At 39.4% G+C, this 27,485-nt stretch overlaps 1 protein-coding gene across 1 annotated transcript in view; it reads right to left on the bottom strand.

Moving 5' to 3' along the window:
* Aspm (assembly factor for spindle microtubules) overlaps positions 1-27,485 on the bottom strand; it is a 39,596-nt gene continuing 12,111 nt past the window's right edge. The window contains exons 9-28 of the mRNA XM_070041433.1: positions 27,215-27,345; positions 25,912-26,087; positions 24,985-25,130; positions 24,814-24,899; positions 23,963-24,184; positions 23,202-23,409; positions 22,955-23,097; positions 22,723-22,851; positions 21,418-21,612; positions 12,371-16,768; positions 11,381-11,761; positions 9,231-9,397; positions 7,728-7,821; positions 6,485-6,634; positions 5,151-5,321; positions 4,794-4,986; positions 4,305-4,459; positions 3,052-3,228; positions 2,279-2,448; positions 1-243 (exon numbers count right to left, since the gene is read on the bottom strand). Of these exons, the coding sequence (XP_069897534.1) occupies positions 141-243; positions 2,279-2,448; positions 3,052-3,228; positions 4,305-4,459; positions 4,794-4,986; positions 5,151-5,321; positions 6,485-6,634; positions 7,728-7,821; positions 9,231-9,397; positions 11,381-11,761; positions 12,371-16,768; positions 21,418-21,612; positions 22,723-22,851; positions 22,955-23,097; positions 23,202-23,409; positions 23,963-24,184; positions 24,814-24,899; positions 24,985-25,130; positions 25,912-26,087; positions 27,215-27,345 (7,595 nt within the window). The 3' untranslated portion in view covers positions 1-140. The remainder of the gene's footprint in view (positions 244-2,278; positions 2,449-3,051; positions 3,229-4,304; positions 4,460-4,793; positions 4,987-5,150; positions 5,322-6,484; positions 6,635-7,727; positions 7,822-9,230; positions 9,398-11,380; positions 11,762-12,370; positions 16,769-21,417; positions 21,613-22,722; positions 22,852-22,954; positions 23,098-23,201; positions 23,410-23,962; positions 24,185-24,813; positions 24,900-24,984; positions 25,131-25,911; positions 26,088-27,214; positions 27,346-27,485) is intronic.

The raw sequence follows: 27,485 nt of genomic DNA, 5'->3' as shown, positions 1-27,485 counted from the left end.
TTATTTAAAATATATGTGTTTATTTTTAATACAAAGTCAGATTTTAAAAACTATACAGCAAAAGCAGGAAGACACTTTACATACTCATGATCAGCTACAATATTTCTTTAGACTGTCCACACTGAAAATATTTACATTTACTAATAAGGGATGCCAAGTGTATCCATCAGCATTTGAATAGCTTGCAGGGAATTTTTCACTTCATCCATATTGTCTCTTCTCAAAACCCAAGCTGGTTCCAGCCTGTTTTAAAAAATGGACGTCAGATTAGTAAAAGTTTTCTTTTAACCTGTGACTCTTCTGAAAACACCCTATTCCTTCCTTCCTTCCTTCTTTCTTTTCCTTCCTTCCTTCCTTCCTTCCTGCCTGCCTGCCTCTCCTTCCTCCTTCCTTCCTCTTTCCTTCTTCCTTACCTACCTCTCTTCCTAAGGTATGAGACCATTACAGCCCTGCTCCTTTCTAGTATTAAGACTCTTCTAATGACATTGTCTTCTTCAAAGCTTATGTTTTTACCACTGCCTTTTGTCATCTGCCAAACACAATTTCTTTTCTGTTCTTGGCCTTTGCTCGACTGCTATCTCCATTCTCAGTAAAGTCAACATTCCTTTGGCCTACGGGCCAACAGGAGGTGGAATGTGTCAGTTCTCCTCCATTCCTCCTCATCCAATCCTTTCTCACATGTGGGACATTGTCTCACTAGACACTGTCTTGATCAGAAAGCATATTGCCACTGAAATCTTCTCCATGCGAGATGTTTGTTCTCCACTTCTCAATCACTTGTGTCACCTGCATTCGTAAGGACACTGACCTAATTCCTTCACTCCAGAGACCTCCAGTTCACTCAGCCTCAACAGGTCATCCATCGTCCTTCTCACTTCCTCCTTCATCAACTTAGTTCACCAATGTCTTCCCCCTCTGCAGATGCCATTAACTCCACTTATCCCTCCTACTAAAGTCATCTGCAAATTGCATAAAAACACCTGCTTTCTCCATCTCTGCACAGATGAATACCACTCAGTTACAACTACACAACTAGTCTGGAATGTTGCTTTGCCATTTGCAGGCCTAAAAGGGGGCATTTGAAATCACCTCAGGTCTCCTTTTCTCTCCAGGATACCCATTTTAATCCTGTTTCTCTTTCAAACATCCCCTCCACTTCTGCTAAGCTACTTCTGAAGATGCTGGATTTATAATCTCCTGATTCACTGAGAAATGTATCATTCAGAGGAAGTTTGGGTATCTTCTCATATAAATTCCTCCTACATACATTTCTGTCTTCTTATACTTGACTGCTAAACCAAACATCAATGAGTGGACAAAATCTGTTGTGAGCATACAACAGCAGAGTGCTGAGTGAAGTCGTCAAAGCTGACCATTTCCCAAACCAGTGAAACATCACTGTGCTATGCTAGGCTGGCTCTTCTGCTCAGCAGGGTTCTGCTCTTCCCCTGGTGCACTTGTACTTTCCTCATTTCTGTCATATTTCCCAGGCTTTTCCAAAACAAAACATGTGAGTCACCATTTCCCCCACTCTATCTTCAGCTTTAACTTCACTTGTCATCGCTCAGGACCCTGCTATTGCATACCATAGGTGATTTCCAGTCAGTCTCCTTCAGAACTCTGTGCTACACTCTATCTGAGCAAAGTTGTCAGGCTTGTGTGAAGCTGTTACAGCAGCCTACAATAACTAACGTAAGGAGTATTGTAGGAGGACTAGAAACTGACATCTTGGCTAAGAGATATAGTATTTCTGAAAGCCATTAAAAAGTAGACACTAATATTACTGTGGAAAATAAAAATGATATGCCAAAATTACAATAGTCACCTTGGTGTTACCAAATACCCAAAGTTCGAGTAGTATTACTTCATTATCTCCTTTAGGGTTACCAAAAACACCACCCTGGTTCTATGTTGTTTCTCCACTGTCAAGAATATCACCTTGTTCAGGCAAGGTAGTTCATTTCTATAGTCCTACTTACTCAGGAGGTCCTCTGCTCAAGAAAAGTCAGGGTAAAAAGTTAACAATCTCAACAAAAACAAATTGGGCATGATGGCATATAACTAGAATCCCAGCTACACCAAGGTAAAAGGAGATCTACTTGGACAAAAATGGGAAGACTTTGAGAAAATAACCACAGGCAAAAAGGACTGGGAAATTGGCTCAGATGGTAGAGCACTCAAAATCTTAAAAATCAACCCCTAGTACCACCCCCCAAAAACCCTCACTTATGGTAAGCAGTAAGACAAAGTAGTGGTGACAAAGCATTAGACTGCTTACCTGGAGACTATCCTGGTCCTCATGGGTGTTTCTGGAAGTAAGGGCATACAGACAGAAGCACTTTTCTTTTGTTTACTGGGTATTCTCTCTATATTCATCTTATGCTTACGAGCAGTGAGTTTGTAGATACTATAAATACAGTCAACAACTTTGGATCTAATTCTTACATCCTAAAAGAGAAAAGGTACATTTATTAAAACCTAAAATTACATTTTTCTCTATCTTCCTAGAATAGCAAAATCAATTATCATCACCAATATGCAGTAAGTTCTTGAGCTTTAACAATCAAGAGCAAAAGTCAATATCCCAAATATCCCAAAGTTATACCTGACTCCAGATTGAGCACAGAAGGGACATGCAATCAAGTAAACCAGTCGTTTGAACCTGACCTTCTTCTCAAAGCTCATAACCTCCCTAGCTAGGTAAACATACCCTTTCACCATCCTGAGATAGGCCGTCCTGAATCCATTCCCCATTCAGTAGCCAGGGTGATGTTATAGTTTACACAGATGAAACCACTCTTGGGTTAAAATTCTTTCATTGTTTCCACTGTTACCAAAACCAAGGCAACAATCTGAACAATCTAGCCCCAGGTTATGGTTACTCCAAGTTCATTGTTACAACCGGGGACAAAGGCAAAGGCCATGTGACAGAAAAATCTTGAAATACTTACGATTGCAAAAGGAGGACAGAGAAATGTATGTATGCATGTGTGTATGTACACACATACTGACAAAAAAGAAAAACAAAAAACATAACTGATGAATACTTACAGAGGCTCGATTTCTTGCCTTCAACAAGACAGCCAACAAACAGCAAGTTTTTGTAAAAATGCTGCCACTTTTGTCTGCCACTTTATCACCAGGCTTCTCTCGGTACATCTGCAAAAGCTCCAAGAGCGTGTCCACACAATTTTCTACCTCGTAAACTGCTGAAGTCGTTTTCTCGTACTTGAAGAGAAGAGACTCTAATTAGAAGTTATAATAAAAACATTTTTTTAAACAGACCAGCCAGCAAGAAAGTTCAGGGCCAATGTTTGCTTCCAATGCTGAGCCTGCTTCTATGCATATTTGCCTCTTCACCTTTTCTTTCCCTTCTACCTCCCAGTCCCACAATCAATACACACATGCATACATAACTCAAATCTGAAATCACAAAGGACATCTCGAAATAACTAAAAGCAAGGTGCTCAATATGAGGCCATTTTAGTAAATAAATCTCTGAGGACAAAGGTAAATTTTCTGGAATAACTGTAGTTTAGGATAACAAATAAAAGGAAGACCTAATTTAGGTCAACTGCTTGCTTCTTGACAGAAAAATGAGCTTGCTTTCAAATAAAACAGTAATTTTGAGTCTCCAATATGTTTTTGAATAACTCATTTATCCACTTGTATCAGTAGATTTACACTGAAATTTGCATGATAACAATTTTTGTTATGGCAAAAATTTCAAAAAATCAGTAACTAACCTTATAATGAATATTTATAGAAGCATTTCAGGCCTAACTCATTTAGTCTAGACAATAGCATCAAGACAGATATACTGCTACTATTTTGACAGTTGAGGAAAGTAATGCACAATGAGACGGACCTATGACCAGCAGATCTGGGATTCAAATCCAAGTCCTTTGGCATTGGTTTTGAGTTCTTGGTGACTACTTCTCAATATAAAAATACCAGGTCAATGTGGTTTTAAGTGTGTAGGAAACTAAATCTTCTATCCCAATGCCTTGGATTGCACTCAGCTTCTAGAAGTAGTAGTATCCCTTCTCTATAAAATGGATTAGGAATTATTTTAGAGGAACATTAACTGGATTAAATTAAATAATGAGTGAAGATATCTGCATGTAGACATAAAAATAAACGTTCATTACTAGTAATATAAGACAAAACTAAACTGTACAAAAACTACTGTTTCCACATAGAGCTATGCTAACAGAGTAAGCATTGTTCCTCACTGGGACTCATGAGCGTAGATGATCAATTTCTTGAATATTAAGTATTTCATTGCTAACATTGAAACCTACCTTAGCAACATGAAGTAAGACTTGAATGGCATATCTGATGACTTCCATACATGGAACACTACGATTACAACTTCGGATTAAAACAAATATTTTAGACACTGCTCCACCATTTGCCATGTTCTCACAACAAAGTGGAGACAATCTAGTCACTACCTCTGAAAGGGAATGAGAAAAAACCACAATAAAAAAATGAGTAAATCCATGCCAGGCACTGCTGGCTCATACCTGTAATCCCAGCCACACAGGAGGCAGCTGTATGAAGCAAGCCTGGGCAAGAAATACAAAGAGACTCTTATTTCCAGTTAACCACCAAAAAGCTGGAAGTAGAGCTGTGGTTCAGGACACACACACACACACACACACACACACTCAGCACTCCTCATTTTAAACAAGATGTGATTATGACAAACACACACACACACACACACACACACACACACACACTCAGCACTCCTCATTTTAAACAAGATGTGATTATGACAAACTCACCCAGGTGCTTTAAAGCCTCAAGAATGACAGAAAGATGCTTTGATGTGGAAAGATAGTGAAGAGCCAGAGCAGTTCTTTTGTAGAGCTTGTCTTCTTCTCGAATCTCCTGGTTGACGGCTTGAAGACTCAATCGTATAGCTTTAATTTTCTTACAATCATTTTTTTTCCTCAAAGAGTAACCTCTCCATAATGCCTTCGAAAATAAAGCCAAATGGCTTTATTACAGCCAGTAACACTTTCACAATTAACACAATGTAAATAATTTTTCCTCAAATTCATATAATACACCAGAACCATTACAATTAAAACATTAGTATGGCTCTAACGTTATATTAAAACTACAGAATTTTCACTTACCTGAATCTTGATGATTCTACTATTCAATTTTTCCTGTCTTTTGCAAAGAAGAAATTGGCGCACTGCTTTCTGTATTACTGACGCAGCTCTGTTTTGGTGTTTCAGACGTTCCTGAACTTCATGCTCAATTTCAATCAACCTTTTCTGTTGCATTTTTTTCCGAAACCATCTCTGTTTAAAACATAGGAATGTTTTGTTTTTTTTTACATCAGGTTTTTTAATTGTACAAACACATGCACACACACTCGCACACATACAAACATGAAAGGTAAAGAATGGCAAATACTTCCTGATCCACCTTGGTGACAATCCCTCAGTCCCACTTGGTGCAAACCTTCCCAAGCCTGTGTTGGACGTACAGTCCTGCCTTTATTTTACAACTTACGTAAAACTTCTATCAAACTGCATTGCTTTGCAATTTGTGTTTTCTAGCCAGTACTTCATATGTAAATATGCTAATATATACAAATAAGATTCTTCTCCAGGATTTACAATGATTATCAATCATAGTAGAAAAGGACATCAGATAGAAAAATGGGAAAAGTATATTAAAAAAAAATTGTTTTGGTCTGTTGTGGGGCTTGAACTCAGGACTTGGCCACTGTCCCTCAGCTTTTCAGCTCAAGGTTAGAGCTCTACCACTTAAGCCACAGTGCCACTCCCAAAAAACATTTTTAAAAGTACACAAGAATAAGAACTTTGAGGGGGCTGGAAAGGTGGCTCAGTGGTAGAGCGCTTGCCTTGCATGCCTGAGGTCCTGGGTTCGATTCCTCAGCACCACATAAGCAAAAAGAAAAAAAAAGCTGGAAGTGGCGCTGTGGATCAAGTGGTAGAGCGCTAGCCTTGAGCTGAATTCAGAGCTGAGGGACAGCGGCCAGGCCCAGAGTTCAGGCCCCACAACCGGACCCAAAAAAAAAAAAAAAAAAAAAAAAAAGAATAAGAACTTTGACGACTAACAAATGTAAAAAATATTTTAGAACTGTTAGCAATCAAATAAACCCAAAACAAAAACAAGAGAATCATTCCAACTCATTTCAATGGCAAAACAATCAGGATGTCTTTGGAGGCCACTGTTGGCCAGGATGGAGGAACAGAGACTTCCAGACTTTAGTAGCAGGCAAGTAAATGAGCATGATTACATCCCAGAATAATTCTAAACTTTATTTCTATGACATAAAATATCAACCAATTTCTAACCCTCAAATCATGCTGGTAGTTACACAATGACAGCCTAATATATGGCCACAGAATAACACATTTGAAAGTGGTCAATTATCCTAATTTTTCAACAAAAATATTTTATCTTACAGTTTTACTGCAGAGGAAAAGCTAACCTGAATACAGATGACTGAATCCACATGCATCTCGGCACTCCTCACAGCCCTGTGACGTCTATAAGCTCTCTGAATTCTAAGGGCAGACAGGTGGAAAAATGCAGCTGCAGTGAAGGGAAGGAGGCGAATTCGAGCCTTCTGTTCTACACTCTAGAGAAGAGAGAATTAAAAAGTACCACATTAGTAATCACATATCTAAAAAAAAATCAGTGTTTATTTTGTAGAAATGAATTAACTATTATAATTATTTCCATTTTAATCTAAAGTACCTATAATTATTTATTATACAATATTTCTAATAGTGTTAACTCATAAGTCAGGGTACAGAAGCAAAATTATATTTTGGACCCTACCCTAAAGAGAAACAGCATTTAGATTAAGTGGACTACACAATTAACAGCTAGGTGAGCTGGAGAATGGTGTGTTTCACAAATATGAAAAGGTGATAAAGCAATTATTTCTAAACCCATGCACAAACTCCCGCCAAAACTGAGCACCAGGTTCAACAGATAACTGTTGGTCTCTTCCCTCTTGATTCTTTTCATTGTGGGGGAAAACAGACCCACAGCACCCTCGCTAGATATGAGAAGTAGAGTGGCCATATCAAAGCTTCTAGCAGCTCTGAGAACCACACACTGGAGCAAAAGCATGCCCTAGGCTGCCCAGAGACATAGCTGCCCAAGGGTACCAATTAAAATGGCCTTAATTCAGTCAAGGTACGCATGTTTTACAAACTTCCACCTACAAATGGAAGGACCTTGGACCCATCACTTCTGTAAATGCTTCCTATCCTTCATCGTGAGCAACTACTTCATACGATTGCTATCAAATGCTGGCCTATGTTAAGTGCCAGTAGGAAGAGTAATAATTGTGGTTCTATATAGTGACAGCAACAACACTGAAATTTGTAAGTAAAATTTTAATATAATAAAAATTATTCTACAACTTTATATGAAAAATTTTAAACATCATCTAAAGAACATGTTATTACGTTATACTATCTTCTACTCATTACAATTTTCTCCAGACTGTTTATTTTCACTGAAGTCATCTCAAACTTTAAAGAATATTATATGTGTGTGTGTGTACATATACTCAGAAAAAAACACTAAGAAATGGCATTTTTACAGAGAAATATAATTTTTAATTGACTGCAATAGAAGTCTGTAAGATCAATGCCCATTTGGGTTTTGAGAATATTTGTTTTCTGTTTCCTGTATAAATGAGTTTTTATTTCACCTACTTTTCCTGTGATTTGTTCACGAGTGACTCTTCCAGAAAGCACTGCTCTCCATTTTCTCTGTATGATAACTACTGATACTCTCATCTTCAAAAACCTAAAAAGTAGTTGTTAGAAAGAAATCTCAAAATATTTTAATCTATTCAGTGAGTGTTTATTTCTGCCCACACCTTTAAATACTGAGAAAATATAAGAAAAACATTGACATTATAAAAACAAGTGAAAAAACATATAATCCATACTTTCGTTCTTGCGGTCAGAATTGTACACACATACAGGGGCCAGGAGAGGGGAGAGGAGAGGAGAGGAGAGGGAAGGAGAAAGGGGCAGGGGAGAAGGAAGAGAAAGAGGAGGAACTGTTTATCAATTGATAACACTCATTGAGTAAAAATGTGGCATGAGAAATAATTCTGAACAAGATCAATAGAAAGTGATGAGAGGGGTCCAAAGAAAATCCTAGATAAAAGGGTGCAAGTTTAAAATAAAAGCTGAGTTTCAGAGAAGACATGATTGCTAAGACAGCATCAAATCCAACAGGGACATTTATATGAAAATAGTGCATTTTAATATGTCCTTGGGTATTGAAGAAAAAATCCAAAATATGAGCTTCCCTTATTACCATGTTTTTTAGAAAAAAAGGCTCAGCATCACTGAGAAAAAGCCACTATTTGGTCCAGAAAAACAAGATAGAAGTCCTTAACAAGGACAGTAAGAACTGTAATCTATAATTAAGCCCCACATGGAATTGGTCCAGGAGTTCCTCAAACTGTGATATGCCCTCCTAAAAAGGACTTCAAAACAAGCACTGATGCAATAATTCTGAGTTATGCAGACAAGGGGGGTAATTACAGCCATCACCAGTAAGGATAAAGAGTATAGAGAAGGGCCAGGCATGAAGGTATGGACCTTTAATCACCACAATGGGAAGAGAAGCTAAGAAACCATGAGTTCAACACCAGCCTGGCCTACACACAGGAAACCCTTGTCTCAAAAACAAAACCCAAGGAATGAGGATATAGCTCAGTAACTTAGTACCAGCTGAGCATGTACACCAAGCTAGGTTTGATCCTCAGCACCATACAGAGGAGTATGGAGAATACAGAATTTTTAAAAAATAAGTATAAAAAGAAATTTTCCCAGAAGTTAATTTTAAAAAATGGTTGAATGCACTAGTAAGGAATCAGGAAAAAAAACATTTTATTCACTTCCTGCTTTCATCTTTTCCTGAAATCCTATGCACTTGAATTAAACACGAACTAAATTGTAGTATCAAACCTATGCTGCATCTCTAAAGCATTAGAAAAGCCCAAGGAATATACTAGTTTTCCAATAAAGAAAACACCCCCACCACACACACACACACACACACACACACACAGAGGGAAAAAACAAAACAAAACAAAAAACAAAACACATGATCTAAGCATTGCAAATACTTAAGAGAAAAACCCACCCAGTGCTATTTGCACTAGGCCTTGGCTACTGCACATGGCTGTGATACATTACCGGGTCCTCTCCTGCTTGGCGTGGAAGTAACGCTGAACAATTTTAACAGCATTTAATATGGCTAAATATTCTCTGCGTGTTCTCCAACCCCTATACCAGGCTTGAATCTTGCAGGTGGCATTCACTTCATGTACGTATTTCTTAGCTTTGTATCTTCTCCATGCAGCCTATTAAACACATCAATACAACAAGGATGAAATATCTGTCCATCTCTCTGAGAACAAGGCACTTGCTGTTGTGAACACCTACTATGTGCTTTACCACACAGGCCCTGAGGCTGGCTGCTAGCCCACCCAGACCTACTTTAACCAGTACTTTCCAGGGGCCAGTCATGTATGATTCAAGTCTTCGCCTCAACCCACCATCTCTCAGGAGAAAGGACAAAGTGGAACTAGATCCCACTCTGTACATGCTCTGTTGTGTTTGGCCTGCCACAGACTACTAAAAGGTCCCTCTGATCACCCAATTTTGGTAGACCTGTGGCTGACTAAAACTATCAGATACAAATTACTGAAGCAAGCACCAAAACTATAAGTGAAAAACTAGAAATAATAAATAAGAGAAGTAGCAGCCTTTTCTCTAACTTAGGGATGGGGAAACCAAGAACTAGAGAAATCAAGTTAATGTCACACAGGAAAATACAGTAGGGGAGCTATCTTGGTGAATATTTGCAAAGATCTTGTGGAAAGATGATGGAGATCTCTTATTAGTGTTCCTCATACTAATTATGGGGGAAGGGGGGAGAGGCAGGAGCTGCCACTAATACTGTTGGAAACTGCAGGTGATCTCAACAGCGGAGACAACCATTATAAGCAAAAAGGCCCTTGTGTAAAATACAATTTTATAATTTAATTCCATAAGAAAATTGATTATTTTGGTTGGTTATTGATTATTTGGATGGTTATTTTGGCCCCTCTGTAATCTCTATTGAATAAACCAACTAGTGCATCTAACATCCTGGTCCACCTCTCCATCCTGCACATTTGGAACTGGAGTATTCTCTCCTTTGTCTCTCAACCCTTGGCTTCTGAACACCATAATCTTTTAAGTTTTCTTCTTTCCCTCTTAATAACATTTTTTGGCTGCTTCTCCAAATATCCTTTATTTTTACATTCTGGCCAAAGCTTTGTCCTTCTTAAACTTTTATAACTTGTCTTAATCTGGAAAATAAATGCTCAGTGTTTTATTTTTATAACCCAAGGCTATCCATAATTTTACTTCCGCTATGGCAAGCCCAGGTTTTTAATCACTATTTATTGTCCTCTCTGTTCCCCGTCTCCCTCCACCCCACCCCACCCCACATTACCTCCTCCATCTGGAATGATCTCTCCAAACACTTTATTTATAAGACTATTTCCAATGCATCCTTTAGCCTAACATTTCAATTTAAATGGCATCCACTCCAGGAAGCTTTTCCTGGCCAGAAATAACTTAGCCTGTTTCCAGCAACATATACTTCTCATTAAAATTGTCCTTTCTTGTTCACTTCAGTTCTCACTCAGCCTCACACTCAGGACAGATGCATCACTTTACCAGCACTAGCATCTTGAATGAAAACCTAAGCTCAGCATTAGGAAGATAGCAAAGTATCACCTGTAGGCTGAAATCTGAGCAGGCAGAACAGAAACAGATTAGATCTCAGGTCCATTTCTTGGATTCATTTCATTCTTCCTGAACACCTACCAATTAATTCCCCCTTTCTCAGTTCTCTATTTTAAAAGAGAGCTAATACCCCACATTTCTCACACCCTGAGAAGTTGATTAAACAAAGTAAGTGCTTCAAAGCCAAAAGTGCTAAGCCTTCAATAAAGTCTAGCTATCGTAGTAGGTCGGGTTTAGAGATCAGGAGAGGAATGTTATCCTGTTTGACGCGTACTGTACAAATAACATTTCATCTTCAATTTTTTTCACATTAAAAACAAGAAACATTCTTCCAGCAGGGCTGTAATGAGAAGCAGCCAAGCGAAGCATAGGGAAAGTCCCAGAGGATTCCCGTTATGATGTCACAGCTCAGTTATTACCAGTGTTGTTTCCCATTAGCAAGTACTCCACTTCAAAATAACCAGATTATTATTCTTCATGACCTCAAGTTCATTCATAGTCAACTAACAGACCTAAAAGTTATCTCTGTAAGTTAAATATACAAATACCTGAATTTTTATGGCACTAGTTTTAATTTTCTGAAACTTCCTTTTCTGTACGAATCTTCTCATTCCAGCTTGAATCATGATAACACGGCTCCTGGTTTGTAAATAAACTTGTCTTTGGTGTTTTGTAGACAGAAAGGCTCTGTAGTGGTTTTGTAAAACCAACACAGCTTTCCTATATAGTAAAAACTGTTTTCTGGTTTTCCAGGTCCTGAAACACTGCTGTAAGGTGACAGCAGCTCTCCTCTGTCGAAGAAAACTTGTGCGATGAACAGCCATGCGCAGGAAGGACTGAATCCGTAGGGCCGCACGCTCCTGTGCTTGTAGGCCAGGACAAGGGCTCTGCATGGGCACAGTGGCCCTCTCAGATGGATACTCTGTTTCCTGTGAACAAGCAAATCAACGGTGTTGCACACCCGTCTTCTAACTGTAACTAACAGCCCCACTCTGAACAGCCTCACCTGAGTTTTAATTCTGTAATAATGAAGTGTAGTGTACAGTGGTTATTGAGTTTTTTGTTTTGTGCCCATCTTGGGGCTTGAACTCAGAGCCTGAACACTGACTCTTAGCTTTTACTAAGCCTAATGCTCTGCCACTTGTGCCAGTTCACTTCTGTGTATGTGCGTGTGTGGTTAATTGCACTTTTCTGCCCACAATGCTCAGATCTCAGCCTCCTGAGTAGCTGGGATTACAGGCATGGGCAACTGCTCAGTTTGAGTTCTAATTCTGTAACAGCTGAGTATAGTCAGCCTTTCTTGAGACATCTATTTTTTGGCTTCTGCCTACATTTCATGCATCTAAAAGTAGCTTGAATACTTTGTGCAGATTTCTGAACTGTTAATTTTTCTTGTCATTTTTACTCTGACATTCAGTATAGACTTTATGTCAGGGTTTGTTGTTTGTTTTTAAAACCGGATAAACAACTCAATCTTGTGGACCAGGTATAACGAATGGCTTGGCAGCCAGGTGGCTGTGAGGGATGTCCCTTCTTACCTTAAGTCCTTGGCAAGGCGAGTCTACTGAGGCAGCGGCTTGGGAGTACGCTGCAGCTGACGCTCTGTATCTTCTCTGGACAGAAATGACGGCAGCTCTCAGGCAAAGATAACGTCTTCTGGTTTTACAGGCTTTGAAATACTTCTGAATAACAACGGCAGCCTCATGTTCTTTCTCAGCCTGTTTCCTTCTGGTCATGTCTTGAAAACTGGCATCAGTGCAACTTGCCTGGAACTGAAGAGCTTTCTGTTTTTTACTTGTTCTATAATGTTCTTGTATTACTCTTGTAGCCCACTGAACTTTCTGGTAGAAACAATACTGCTTAGACATTCGATATGTGCTTTGTATGATGACAGCAGCCCTGTATTTTTTCTTTAGAAGCTGTCTTGCTTTCATTCCTCTATAAGCAGCTTGAATGACCACAGCGGAATGCCATCGTCTAGTAAAATTCTCTCTTTGCATTTTGGCAGCTCGGTATGTTCGGTAATGTTGTTGAATTAGAATCGAGGCATGTTTCCACTGCTGAAATACCACGTACATTGTGTGCATTCTAAAAGTGGCCTGAATGAGAAGTGCAGCCCTGTGCATGTTTTGTAACTTCTTCTTCACCATCAATCTTCGGTAAGATGACTGGATGCTAATGGCTGCCTTTCGTAACTCCAAGAATTGGTGCCTCTTGCATCTGGCATAAATGGTGGCTCGGTATTTCCTCTGAACAAAAACAGCAGCTCTCTTGAGAGAAATGAATCTCCTCCTCATCACAAAGGATCTGAATCTACTCTGAATAAGTGTTGCAGACAAATGCATTTCTTTCACATGCCTCCTGGCTTTCAATGCCCTGAAGGCAGCCTGGAGGATCACAGCAGACCTTCTTAGTGTGATGAAACGCTGCCTCTGCCTCTTCGCAGCTCTGTTTGCCCGGTGTTGCTTCTGGATCACAGCTGAGGCCCGTTTCAAGGCCCGGTATCTCACACATGCTCGGTGCATCCTGAAAGCAGCCTGGATGCACGTAGCAGCCTTGTGCATCTCTCTCACCTTCTTTCTTACAATCCACCCTCTATAGGATGACTGGATTTGAATAACTGCCCTTCGCACCAGCAGAAACTGTTGTAACTGATGCCTGGCCAAGAGCTTTGCTCGGTATTTCCTCTGAACAAAAACAGCAGCTCTCTTGAGAGAAATGAATCTCCTCCTCATCAGAAAAGATCTGAATCTATACTGAATAAGTGTTGCAGACAAATGCATTTCTTTCACATGCCTCCTCACTTTCGTTGCCCTGAAGGCAGCCTGGAGGATCACAGCAGACCTTCTTAGTGTGATGAAACGCTGCCTCTGCCTCTTTGCAGCTCTGTTTGCCCGGTGTTGCTTCTGGATCACAGCTGAGGCCCGTTTCAAGGCCCGGTATCTCACACATGCTCGGTGCATCCTGAAAGCAGCCTGGATGCACATAGCAGCCTTGTGCATCTCTCTCACCTTCTTTCTTACAATCCACCCTCTATAGGATGACTGGATTTGAATAACTGCCCTTCGCACCAGCATAAACTGTTGTAACTGATACCTGGCTAAGAGGTTTGCACGGTATTTTCTTTGAACCCAAATCACAGTTTTCTGGAGACAGAGGAATTTTCTTCTCACCATCAGAGTTCTAAATCTCCTCTGAATAAGAGTGGCAGCCGAATGCATAGCTTTTACATATCTCCTGGCCATCATTCCCCTGCCAGCAGCCTGCAGGAGAACTGCAGAACGCCGCAGCCTGCTATACCTCTGAAACTGTCTCCTTCCTTCCTTCACTGCTCGGTATCTCTGCTGCACTGTCTGTGTCACTTTCTTTAACTTGGTGTAGTACATTTGCTGCCTGTATCTTCTATAGTGGGATTGAATCTTTGTGGCTGCCATCTGCCTCTTTCTCATAGCCTGTCTGACTCTAGCTCCTCTAAACCTCGCCTGAAGAATACCAATGGCCTTCAAAACCCTAAGGTACTTTGCACGCTGAGTTTTACCTTCATGATAAGCTCTGAACCTTACTTGAATGACAACAGCTGCTCTTCTCATTGCATGGTATCGTGACCTTGACTGATGCATTTTAAACATCGCTTGAATACAAGTGGCAGACCTGTGCATGTGTTGAATTTGCTGCCTTACCCTAGTGCCTCTGTAAACAGCCTGGATTTTCATCACTGTTTTCTTTAAATTAAGATATCCCTTTCGTTGCTGGTTTGCAATTTTAATGTTTCGATACCATCTCTGAATGACAACTGCAGCACTTCTGTAAGTGATGTATTTCTTCTGGGCTTTGTAAGCTCTGTATTTAGACTGTATAGTGATTGCTGCTCTGTTCCAATCTTTTATTCTTTTTCTCACTTCTGCCCCACGGTAAGCCGACTGCAAAGTTACAGCAGCTGCTTTTGTCTTCAAATATAGGCGATGCTGCTCTTTTCCAAGACGGTAAGCCCGATAACATGTTTGAATCAGTAGAGCAGCTTTCCTGATCGTTTTCCACTGGCTGTGTTGAGCGTGCATTCTGTAGCAGGACTGTATGAGGATGGCACAGGTGTGCCACCGCTGGACCTCTCTCCTCAGTGCCCACCCTCTCCATGCAGCCTGGAGCACCAGCACGGCACGGTGGAGTTCAACATAGGCCCTACGCTGCTGCCTTCCAGCCCGCCATGCTCGCAGGTGCCGCTGGATGACCACAGCTGCCCTTTTCCAGGATTTAAACTGCCTCTGGGCCTGGATCATTCGAAACCCAGACTGGATCTTCACTGCTGCTTGATGTTCCTTTCTGATCTGCTTCCGAACTCTCCAGCCCCGAAAGCCAGATTGGAGAGCAATCGCAGCCACTCTTGTCTTTAAAAACCATGTTCGTAAATCCCGAGCGGCCTTACATGCCCTGTGCCACCTCTGAATCTTGACAGCAGACTGCAGCACCAATTGATATTTCACCCTTTTGCTATAGCCTCTAAAAGCAGTTTGAATTTTAACAGCTGCGACAGATTGCTGTTTGATGAGCTGGCGAGCTCGGTAACCTCTATAGGCTGCTTGCAAACAGACAGCTGCTCTTCTGACTCGCAAGAATTTCTTCCTCTGGTTGACTTGCGCCCTGTAGGCACGATAGCGAATCTGGAGGAGCAGAACCGCGCTGTAGGTGTACAGGTAGCACTGCCTCATCTTTCTCATTCTGAAGTAAGACTGCAGTACAACCACTGCTTTTCTCTGCATCCTCATCTGTTTTCGGGCCAGCCATCCTCTACATAAAGCTTGCAATTTGACACAAGACTCACGTACCTGTAAATATTCCCTTCTCCTGCATGCAGCCAGTCTTTCAGACCTGTATCGTCGCTGGATAGACAGGGCAGCTGCTTTTAACTGTGCATAGCGTCCGCGTGCTTGCTTCATCCTGACAATAGACTGCAACTTTATGGTAGTATTTCTTAGGATCAGAAATTTCTTTCTTGAAATATAAGCACGGAAATATGACTGAATCTTTATGACAGACTTGCGGATATAAAGAAATGCATTCCTAGTTTGCAGCGCTCTGTAGGTAGACTGCAGAACAATGACAGCAGATCGTGTTTTTTGGTAAGATGCTCGAACTCTCCTGGCTGAAACGCAAGCTTGGAAATGAGTCTGAATTATGATAGCGGCTCTCTTCATCTTCTTGTATTTCTGTAATTGCTGATTTCTTCTTACACATGCCTGCAATTTGATAACCATCTGCCTAAAGCTTAAAAAACAAAGTCTGTCCTGTCTCATTCTCCAATATGACTGCAACACACAAGCAGCTCTAACTTGCCTGTGCAAATGACGAGCTTTCATTCTCCTGAAAGCAGACTGCAGTCGAATGGCCGCAGCTTGCTTTTGTAAGTAGCTGGTGCGTTCAGCCTTTCCTTTCAGATAGGCTCTGAAATAGTTCTGCAGAGTCAGGGCGGATGCTTTCTTTCTTTTATATAACTTTTGGTCTTGAAAGCACCGAAATGTTCTTTGAATGACAACAATGCAAGATCTAGTATAAGCATATTTCTTTAATTGCCTGTGCATTCTGTACCATGATTGTATGATGATGGCAGACTTCTCCCTGGCTTGCTTCCGGACATGCCATTTTCTAACAGCTCTTTGCAGTATTATTGCAGCTTTTACTTGTTGTTGAACCTTACGTCGCTTCCATCTTCGAAACATGGACTGGATTACAAGGGATGCAGATTTCAGCATTTTATATCTTTGTTGATCTCTTCTTCTTTGAACACAAGCACACCAATGCCTCTGTATTGTAACTATGGCCCAGAGTTTTCTTTTATAAGATGTAACAGCAATTATCATTCGTATCCTGGATTGCAAGAAGACTGAATAATACTTCAAACTCAAAAATCTTTTTCTAGTGGAATATCTTCTCCAATATGCCTGGGAAATGTAAGAAAGGACACAAAATATTTAAAAATACTTTAGAAAGAATTAATTTTCTGACATTCTCCCTAAAAAGTAACACAAGGAATTTAAAGACCAATGCATGTTTACACACTACTTCTCTGGAGTTTGTAGGTTTATTTTTACATTGACTTATCTGTAGACAATTCAGAAATCCATCTCAATCTTAATTATATTAACAATGTAATTGTATCACAGTCTTAAGACATAAAAGAACTTAGTTGAAATAGAAGAAAAAAAATCAAGTCTTTTTGATTGCCTATTGTTCTAAGTAATTTTCTAGGAGTTTCTAGATCTTCTATAGTCCCTTTCTTCACAGTGCTAAGCCATCTTGTAACAATTAAGAACAGTTAATGTGTGGCATAGTCTCAACTCTACAGGTCGGGTAATGCAAATACAGCAGGCTCTCTGCATCCATTGTTCTTTACCTATCAATTCCAACAAGAATAGAAAAGGAGCTGGGTGCCTGTAGCTCACACCTGTAATCCTAGCTAATAAGGAGGTGAGATCTGACGATCATGGTTCAAAGCCAGTCCAGGCAGGAAAGTCCATGAGACTCTTATCTCCAATGAACCACCAGAAAATTGGAAGTGGTGCTGTGGCTCAAGTGGTAGAGTGCTAGCCTTGAGCTGAAGAGCTGAGGGACAGCAGCCAGGCCGACAGTTCAAGCCCCATGACCCTCCCCCCCCAAAAAAAGATAGAAAAGGTTTCAAAAGAAAAAAACATTGTTCTGAACATAAACTTTTTGGGGGCAGGGGAAAGGGAGGGAGGCAGTAAAATAACAACCCCTTTTTATTTCCTGCTGGTCTTTCTGTTAACATATCTTGCTCATAAACACATTCTAACCATAGCACAACATAAACTCTTTGGTCATTATGCCCTAACAATCAAACATAACATCTATGTACATAGTACTCACATGACATTATGTAATCTACAATTACGTATAGGATTAAATAGGTTGTGCATGTGCATAGGTTTGATGAAAAATAAGTATGCTACTTGTGATTTTCTATTTTTGAAGACATGCAGATTTTGATACCTTCTGGGGTATACAAACAATTTCATCGTGGCTCGCTAGGGATGACCACAGAAGAGTTTGAGAAATACCTGAGCTTGATCACTTTCAGAGTTTTTTTTTTTTTTTTTATATTACAACCTGCTTCCTTTTGCCAAAGTTAGAACTATATATGTACAATTTTTTTTATTAAGACTTATTTTCTTTTGACAAATTTAGAACTATAGATGTACAATTAGGAAGTAAATTGTTTTGGAAAGCTACAGTTAGAAGGTAAACTCTTCAAATTCAACAACCTGGGCTGGCAGGTCCTGAGCTAATGCCAGTTGCTGGTATCTACTGGGCTGCTGGCAACCAAACTCTAAATATTCTCACTGTAACATTGTCTAAAACATCACAAACTTCACTGACATCTGCAGGCGAGTGTTGTGTTGATCTTATTTCTTCTCACGAGGAAGTGTAGCAATAAGCGCTGGATACCTCATGGGCCTAAAGCACTGATGGGAATACAGGAGTGCTGGGCCTGGACACACCTATCCTAGGGTGAGCAGAACTGAGAGGAGCCTGTGCCTGATGGGGGGAGGAGGAACAGGGCAGACCCTATAAGCTTGACCACCTTCTATCACAAAGGCTCTGCTCTACTCTTCATCCTGATGAGAAGTAATGTATACATATCACTGGTTCTCTCTCTATGAAGGAACATAGGGTAACAACATATACGTAATAGTTAAAAATTACCTGTGAAAAATGAATTTGAAAACTGTAAGCTCTTTTACAAATATAAGTTGATTATCAAAACTGCCAGAAAAGAAATAAGGCAAAGTATGGCAAAAACAGTGCTCAGAGCTGCAGAGCACTATCTATTCAGCTTTCCTCCTTCTCCTGACAAAATAGTTATACGAAAATGTCAAATCTTCCAATTGAGAATACAGAGTCTGAGGATAAAGTGGCCTGATTTATACTCTCTTCTAAAGCATTATGACTAGTCTGCTGCTGACCATTTAATCCATTTTTATACATGACAAAGAAGGTAAGTTCATCTTCTCTCCTAACAACTTTGCTGATTCCAAAGGTGATTTTATCAGCACTCTGATCTGTCTGTGAAAAATAAGTTTTCACATGGAGCATACTACAAATAATTTAATTCTCATGGAAACCTAGTGACTTGGCCTTCTTTCCTTATTTAAAGAAGGGGCACTTTAGTCACAAAATCTGTCCAAGTATATGAAGTCATCTACTATTACTATCTATTGCAGTATCGATGCTGCTTAGATCAAGATCATTTAATATTGTGGTAGACTCTTCGGCTCTCTCAGTACCCCAAATGTTTGTCAGTCTTCGTTTTTTCCTCTTAGAAAAGATGCAGAGCATTGGCTGGGCTGTATGTGGGTGTAACCACAGACAGAGTCAAGTACTGTACTTAACGCTTCAGTTCCTTGGCCCCAGAGCCAAACAAGGCAACTACGATATAAGGAGGTCTGCAGAGAGGAGCTCAGAAAAGCTAACTGACAATGTTGTTCATAAATTTCAAGGCTTACTACCAAGCTGGGCACATAAGAACCTAGACTACAGCAGACTGCAAACCTTAAGAACTGAAGTGAGAGAAAGAGCAATCGAGAGCCCTAATAGTGACACATATATGGCATCATAACCATAGAAGACGGATGCAAACTTCTAGCCTGAATCCAACAGGTGGGATCAGCTCCTAACATACAATTACAACTTATCTCTCATATGTCATAGCAGGAAAATGTCAACTTGCCCAGGACAAGATAACAGGGGCAAGTGGTGAGATGACAGGCATTGCAAGCATCTGGTACAGATTCAAGTGAAAATGGTCCAACAGCCTGAAACTAATGCAAAAACATCCAAGACATGCATGGGAACAGAACCTAAGACCACAATAACCACAGCAAAAAGTCTCACTGGCCTGGCACAATACATGAATGGAGGAGAAAGAAAAGTTGATGAACTTGGAGATAAATAAAAATTATCTGCATGGAATAAGAGGAAAATGGATTCAACAAACTAGGAAAACAGAGCAGTTCTCAGCGGGATAAAGAACATGGATGTAAGCCTACTGCTAACCTCAAACGTAATGGTGATAAACTGTCCTTACCTTCAAAAGGACAGAGCAAAAGCAGGCTGCAACCCCCCAGCACGCCTAACCCACCTCACAGCAAACGTCCTGAAACACCACTATTATTCACAGAAAAAATCATGATCTATCTATCTATCTAGAAAACCCCCAAAATGAACAACAACAGAAATTCTGGAATAAGCAAATCCAGCAAAGTTAGAATTCGAAAATGTATTTTACATGAATCGTCAAAAGGTATTTAGGTATAAATCTTGCAAAACATGTACAAGATCTGTACATGCAAAACCCTAGAAGCCTTGACTTAAAAAACGCAAATCAGTTATAGAAGACATAAACAAAAAGATAGATACATTACATTCATATATAGGAAAACTCAATGCTACTAAGATATTACTTTTTATCATTTTTTTCAATGAAACATGACTAGAAAGCCAGTGGCAAACACTAACACAACGTAGCCAGAGAGGAATGACATATGACCTACAGAAAAATAATTAATTGAAATAAAATGCTTCATCAGACAGCAAGATGATCAGAGAGAACTGACAAAGCATGTTCTGAGTGCTAACAAAAAGGAGCTGTAAATAATAACAACACATTCCTGAAAAAAAAAAAAGTCAGGAAAAGTAGCATCAGAAATGAAGGCAAAACAACAACAAAAATGATAAAAATCTAACAGATGAGGAAAGACTCCTTATGTGCTTGTGATTATTAATGTCTATAGAGGCAAATACCCAGAAAGGTGATGAGTCTATGGAGTGAACAGTGGTACATCTTCTCTATTGATTCTACGTTGCTTCTAAAGTTATAAAGAAGTATACTCTGTAACCCCAAAGACAGCCACTAAAAAGCATATGCAGAAAACAAATTAAATAAGGATATAAACTAAAATGTGTTCAAGTAACTGATAATAGGAAAGAGGAAAAGAGTAGGAATTTGGCATGTCAAGGAGAAGAGTGGTATAGATGCTGACATGTTCCATACAGTGGAAGACTGTAAATCTCTAATAAAAACAAGGAAGGCATGTTTTCTCCTTCAGAGCGCAGAAGGCATTTCGATCATTTGCAGAAGTTTTGCAAGTAGTGAGGAGAGTATACCCTCTAGTTCCACACTCTTGAATTCAACTAACAAAAGACTGAAAATTACTTGAGAAAAAATAGATGCCTGTACCCAACATGAAAACTGTTTTTCTCTTGTCATTATCTGCTAAACAATACAGCATAACAAAAATCAGCATCTGCATGGTACTGAGTAATCTAAACATGATTGGAAATACACGTGGCCAATCATTAAGTCTTATGTAAATACACCACTGTATAAGGGACTGGAGCAGTCCCAGATTTTGGTCATACTGGTCCTCAGCCAAGCTCAGATTCCAAGGGGCAACATTAGACAAAGACTGCTAAAATAGAATCAATCACTAAAATGTTTATCATATCTGTCATTCTTCCTGAAAGCCTATCATTAATAATGATTACGTTCAAAAATTAGTCCAAGATACCATACCTGAATAATTGTTGCTGATGCATTTTGAATTTTCTCCAGTTTTTCCTCTTTTAAGATTAATAACTGTCTCTGTGCTAAGACTCTTCGCCAACATTTCTGAAGGACTAGTGCTGCAGTAACCTCTTTTTTCCATCGCTGTCTGCTTAGAAAATTGATTACAGCTTTCTGAATAATTCTTGCAGCTTTGTCTCGCTCCTTAAAATAAATGAATGAATGAATGAATGAATAAATAACAAGTATTCGTTACTTAAGACCTTAAACTGTTCTTTGTAAGATAATCGATTTTTAAATTGATTTAATCAAACTGATCCTTAACTGCCTCCAGGCATGTCAACACAGCCAGCAGATGTGCTTTCAGGTGACTTGTTTGATGAACCAGATTCCAAGAAACCATCCAAGATAAAGTGATATAAATATGTTTGAGCTACCATAAATCCTCATTAAATAAAGTTAATTTGAAGTGTAACAGGGGACCTTTCTCAGAGTAGAGTCTAGAGAATTTATGCGTGAGCTTCAGGGAGGGGATGTACAATATGAAAAGGAAATGCTTTGCAGCATAAGAAAGCATTGCCTATTATTGGGACAAAGCAACTCAAAAGAGAAGACTGATAAAATACTGCTTCCTTCAGCACAGAAGGCACTGAAGCATTAAGCCTAGATAGGTTCAAGAAGAGTTCAACTTTATAAGAAGAGGACCTGAGATGCCCTGCAGGCTCTATGTTCACAGAGGAGGCACCTGCCTAGAGAACGTGACAGGCCAGCTCCTTCCCTCCATATTACTGTTGGCATTACTTCTCAAAATAAACTACTACATTATGATGAATAACAACGTACTTTATATACGTACTTAATGACTGACATATTTAAATCGCGTAAGAACAGATATGATCCTTGGGACAGTGAGGAAACTGAATCCCAGGAGTCAACTGGCTTATCTGTTTACAGCCAACACAGGCAGGGTTTGAACCAGGCTGTCTGGCTCTAGTCCATGCTCTGATCACTTTGCTGTACTCTCCAAGGCTGGATTCATCACTTCAATTTACCTGAACTGGAAGCCAGAATACTAGTCGAGATGAGTAATATATATATACCACATATGACCACCTTTTATATTGCTACCAGGGTCAAGCCACCAGACAAGCATGGACTCTACAGAAAGTGTAACCACAGACCCAATTACACAGTAGGCAGAATACCTTCCTAACATCTGTGAAGTTCTGAGTTCGAACCCAGTACCATTACTAAATAAACCGGCATCTTAGAAAGTGCAATTCATACTACGATGTTTTCATTTTCTAGAATTACCTTATAGTGTTTTAGATCTTTTTTTAGCTTATGTTTTCTCCAAGCCGTCTGTATGAGTCGAGCAGCCCTGATCTCTTTACGAAGATCCAAAAGCCTTGCACAGAGGAATGACAAATAGGTAATAACAACCTAAGGGAAAAGACAAGATGAGAGCAGATCAACAGAATATGTGACATACTGTCACTGAGACTTACGACCAGGTTCTTAATCAAGAGAGACTTCTCTCCCTTGCCTTTTCATCAGGAATTGTATTCGACATATCTGAATGATGGATCATAGCAGGTATTCCACCCAGGTCTCTTGCTGCAGATGTTACCAAACGAAAATTTTTCTTTTCATTTTCTAGAAGCTCTTTGTGTAGTTCTGAGGCATTTTCTATTACACAAAGTGAAAAGGAAAACAGAATTAGACTGCTGCAGTTCAGACTCACATATGGCAAAGAATCAGAGAAGTTAATCAGCAAAACAAAGGGGCCCGACCGTGATCCAATGCTTGAAAAGACACATCCAGAATACTATCGTCACATTCGGAGGAGGAGTTCAATACCACGGAGCCTGTCTGCATGCACTCCACAGTCTGGGTGGTGCGCTGACACACAGCATCCAAAGGCAAATAGCAAGGATGGTAGTGGTGGATCAGGTAACATAAAACACGGCCATCTGAGAAAGACACTGTGAAATTCTCCACCTGAGAGGAAGTACCAGAAAAATAATTAGCTTTACTTAGAGATGAATATAAACATAATAGTTCTGTAGTCTTTCTCTCTGTTTACGTCAGTACTGAGATAAGCAGTCAGGGCCTTGTGCTTGCTTGGCTTTCTTGGTTTGCTTTCTAGGCTGGTATTATACACTTAAGCCATTCCTCCAGTACAGCTTTTTCCCAGTTATTTTGGAGATGAGGTCTCACTGACATTTCTGCCTGGGCTGGCTGCAGCTTCCTGAGAAGCTAAGATTACAGGCATGATCTAACAGTACCTGGCTTCAATTCCCTCTAAATAGTGAATAGAATCATACCACTAGCAGCACCAAGTATAACATTCATTCATTCTATTATTAATAATCAATGGCTAATAATCAATTGCTGATCGATTAAAACTGTTAAATACTAGCCACTTCATTTGAGGAAAAGCTTGTCTATATAAACTGTTCAAAAATGCAAGAAAATATTTTATCCATCTAGGAAGACTTCAGCTGAGGTTTATTTAAAGATATTATGTTGAAATAAAAGGAAAACGACTTACCTTCTTATTGTAGAAGGCACACACTGCATTTACCCACTCCATCAACAACTTCACACTGTCACTGTATTGTTCAAGGGGAGCACTATTCCTTTTGTCTTTTTTCTTGTTCATAGTGGCATCAGAATAACATGATAGTGCAGAAATTGCTTTTCTTATGCTGTGTGTGTGTTTTAGGAAGTCAATTTCTTCCCTTAGTTGTTCTAAATTAAGGGAAATATCCACCTGAAACATACAAAAAAAACATTTTTTTTTTTGGGTCTGGTTGTGGGGCCTGAACTCTGGGTGCTGTCCCTCAGCTCCTCAGCTCAAGGCTAGCGCTCTACCACTTGAGCCACAGCGCCACTTCTGTCTTTTTTCTTTTTGCGTATGTGGTGCTGAGGAATCGAACCCAGGGCCTCAGGCATGCAAGGTAAGCACTCTACCACTGAGCCACCTTCCCAGCCCCATACAAAATTTTTTAAAAAGACAATTTCTTAACTCAATTTTAAACTTGCAGAAATTAAAGCAACTGTCTTCTACTTAGAGAAATATGGAAGAAAAACAGACATCAAAAGAAAGGCCAAACTTTTCTTTTCATGCAAGTTGAAACTATGGAGAATTGGTAGACTGCTAGGTGGTTAAGAACCTCTACTCTTTTACTCAGTAATATGAACTTTACTTTTAGATTCCTCACCAGTGAGGGAGACTTAAGATTAAATTGGAACTACATAAAGCCATGATCACAGTTCCTTGAACAGTATAAACCACAGCTAGTGATAAGTACTTTTGCTAGTCTTTAGTTGATTCAAATTGATTTTCTAAATCAGTATCAGAATTGATATAAAGTACAGTGCGCCAAGCATGTACCATACCTGAAAAGCACAGGCGATTTTCCAAAGCAATGCAAGAGTCTTTTCTCTGTGCCTATCCACAATGTCCTTGGAGAAGATAGGGTTTCCTACAAATGAGAATGCAGCAGGTCAACATGACATTTGTACACACTAATGCTCAAAGAGTAACTTGTAGCTCTATGTGGTTTTTACCATGTTCATCACTCAACTGAATTCCTCGTGATTTAAGAACTTGAAGGACTATATCAACATTGTGCATCTTTTGAAGACGGCTTATGGCAGGAATCCTGAGTTTCTTTGAAAGATTCCAGTTCTGTGTGAGAAGTTCCATGGTTCGCCTAGAGGTAAAGAAATGGTTTTCAGGTAAAACTGTTATATAAAAGTATACATTAAAAAAAAAATCCATGTTCTCTGAAGGTGTGGCTCAAGCTGTTGACACAAGTCTACCAAGCAAAAGGCCCTGAGTTCAAACCTCTGTAGCACAAACTAAACAAAAATCCATGTTGTTTTTAATAAATTTATATTGGAGACTTGTATGGAAAAAGAAAAATATCTCTAAGAAAAAATTATGAAGTCAACTACAGTACAAAATAAAGTCTATTCCATCCAAAGAAGAAACACACACCTGCCACTCAAAACACAGCTAATTTTGAGGATTCCAGCTGGAAAAATACTTTAAGTCAGACATCATGAATTCATGTCAAATTCCATCATCTAAAACTTGGGGCAAGAAGTTCTTCCTTCTCACCACATTTTATTCATGCACAAAGGAAGACTGGTAGAAACAGTGATACGCACCTTATGAAAAGTTGATATAAAATTTTACTTAGGTGCTTGATATTTTAATTAGCTTTCTGACCTTTCAAACTACTGTTCTGAGATAGTAGTTCTTACCAATAGGCCCTAGTCACATTCTAACAAGGGGGAAAGAAGTGTGATTAAGAAATAGGTATCTGAGCATAACAACAATATCTTTTTTCTTTTTATAAAGAAATTTCAGTTTCTTTAACCTTGAATTTATTCCATTATATACAAGAACAAGTATTAAAGAGCATAAAGTAGTAATACAAGGCTTTAGTCTATCCCACTAAACAAAATAATTCTATTTCTTATACTTACACAAGTCTCACCCCACATTGTAAATCCACAGCAAGATTTGTGACAGCGAAGTCAAATTCATCAAATGGCATCTGAACATGGCTCACGGGAAATCCCAATAAGCTAAGGTGACGGGAGAGATCCCCTTCACCACTCAGGAAATCTCGTGAAAAAGCCAGAAGAATATCTTTACTGGCCTATAAAGAAACAAGGTGCAGGTATCACATTTCAATACTGTAAATCTACCTACAATAAAAACGAAGTCCTTCTGATCACTGTATACATACAGAAATAAATAGCCTAAGAAGATTGTTAGCTTCATATGTATGGCAATTATGTAAGTTCCATATATTTCAAACATAAGACATGTTTATAAATAGTTCGTGCTGGTTACCAGTGGCTTATACCTGTATATCATTAACTAGCTATTTCAGGAAGCTGAAATCTGAGGATCGCAGTTCAAAGCCAGCCTTCGCAGAAATGTCCATGAAATTCTTATCTCTAATTGATTAGCAAAAAAGTAAAATAGCAAATAGTAAAAAAGTAAAATAGTAAATAGAAGAGTGGTGGCCTTAAACAACAAAGCTAAAGGACAATGACCATGCCCCAAGTTCAAGCCCTAGGAATAGTAGGTACACACATATAAAAATTGCTCACAATTAACAATAACTATAATGGCATTAATTTTATAATACATTATATCAAAATTAGGGGAAAATTCTCCAAAGTTAATTCCTTAGCAAGTTACATTCATTGTCAAGTCAACAAAGAGTAAGGATGGGGATTGGAGATGTGGCTCAGTTGTTAGTGCCAGCCAATGAGCAAAAGCATCAGGTACTGAGTTTGCATCAGGCACCCCATTCAAGTCCCAATCTCAGGCAAAATAAGAGTAAAGATGATGCGAACAAGCAGTCAGTCAATAGTTAGACATGCATTCCTTTACTACCCCAAAATATACATGTGGAGGAGATGGGGACAAACAAGTCGTTTAAGGATTCAGGTGGACCTGTTGCAACAATGAGAAGTACAAAATGTCATGTCAAAACCAGCTTTACAATGTCGGTGTGGGGGGGGAGGGGGGTATAATTGGGTGGGGGGAGGGGGGTAAAATTGGGTGGGGGGAGGGGGGAGGCGGGGAAGGGAACTGAAGGGTAAACAAAGGAGGAGGCTGCAATGCTTGGTAAGAAATGTTTGCATTATCCTGCCCATGTAATTGTAGCCCTCCCTGTACAGTATGTTCTCAAATAAAATAAAATACAATTAAAAAAAAAATCATCAGGTATTTCAAATGGGAAATATTATAAAACAAAAGAGAAAACTATACCTTGAATTCCGCATCTTTACAAAAGAGACAAGGGTCATGATCAATAAGTCTGGAAATCTTAGCATGATCAAGGAAGCAGACCAAGAGCAGTAATTTCTTCAGTGTAAACTTGGACAAAGCTTCTTCATGACCTGAAATAAAGACACACAAGTTCACCTATAAAAGGAAGCTTCACCTGAGACTATGGCAGTAACAGGCTAGCAAAAAATTAGGAGCAAAAACAAATAAAACACTGCCCTTTTATCAGTACTTATTTTTTTTATTGTTGTTG

This window comes from Dipodomys merriami, unplaced genomic scaffold (genome assembly GCF_024711535.1).
Source record: "Dipodomys merriami isolate MVZ:Mamm:240054 unplaced genomic scaffold, mDipMer1.0.p SCAF_31, whole genome shotgun sequence".
NCBI classification, from domain to species: Eukaryota; Metazoa; Chordata; class Mammalia; order Rodentia; family Heteromyidae; genus Dipodomys; species Dipodomys merriami.
This window is presented reverse-complemented; position numbering and strand designations above follow the sequence as displayed.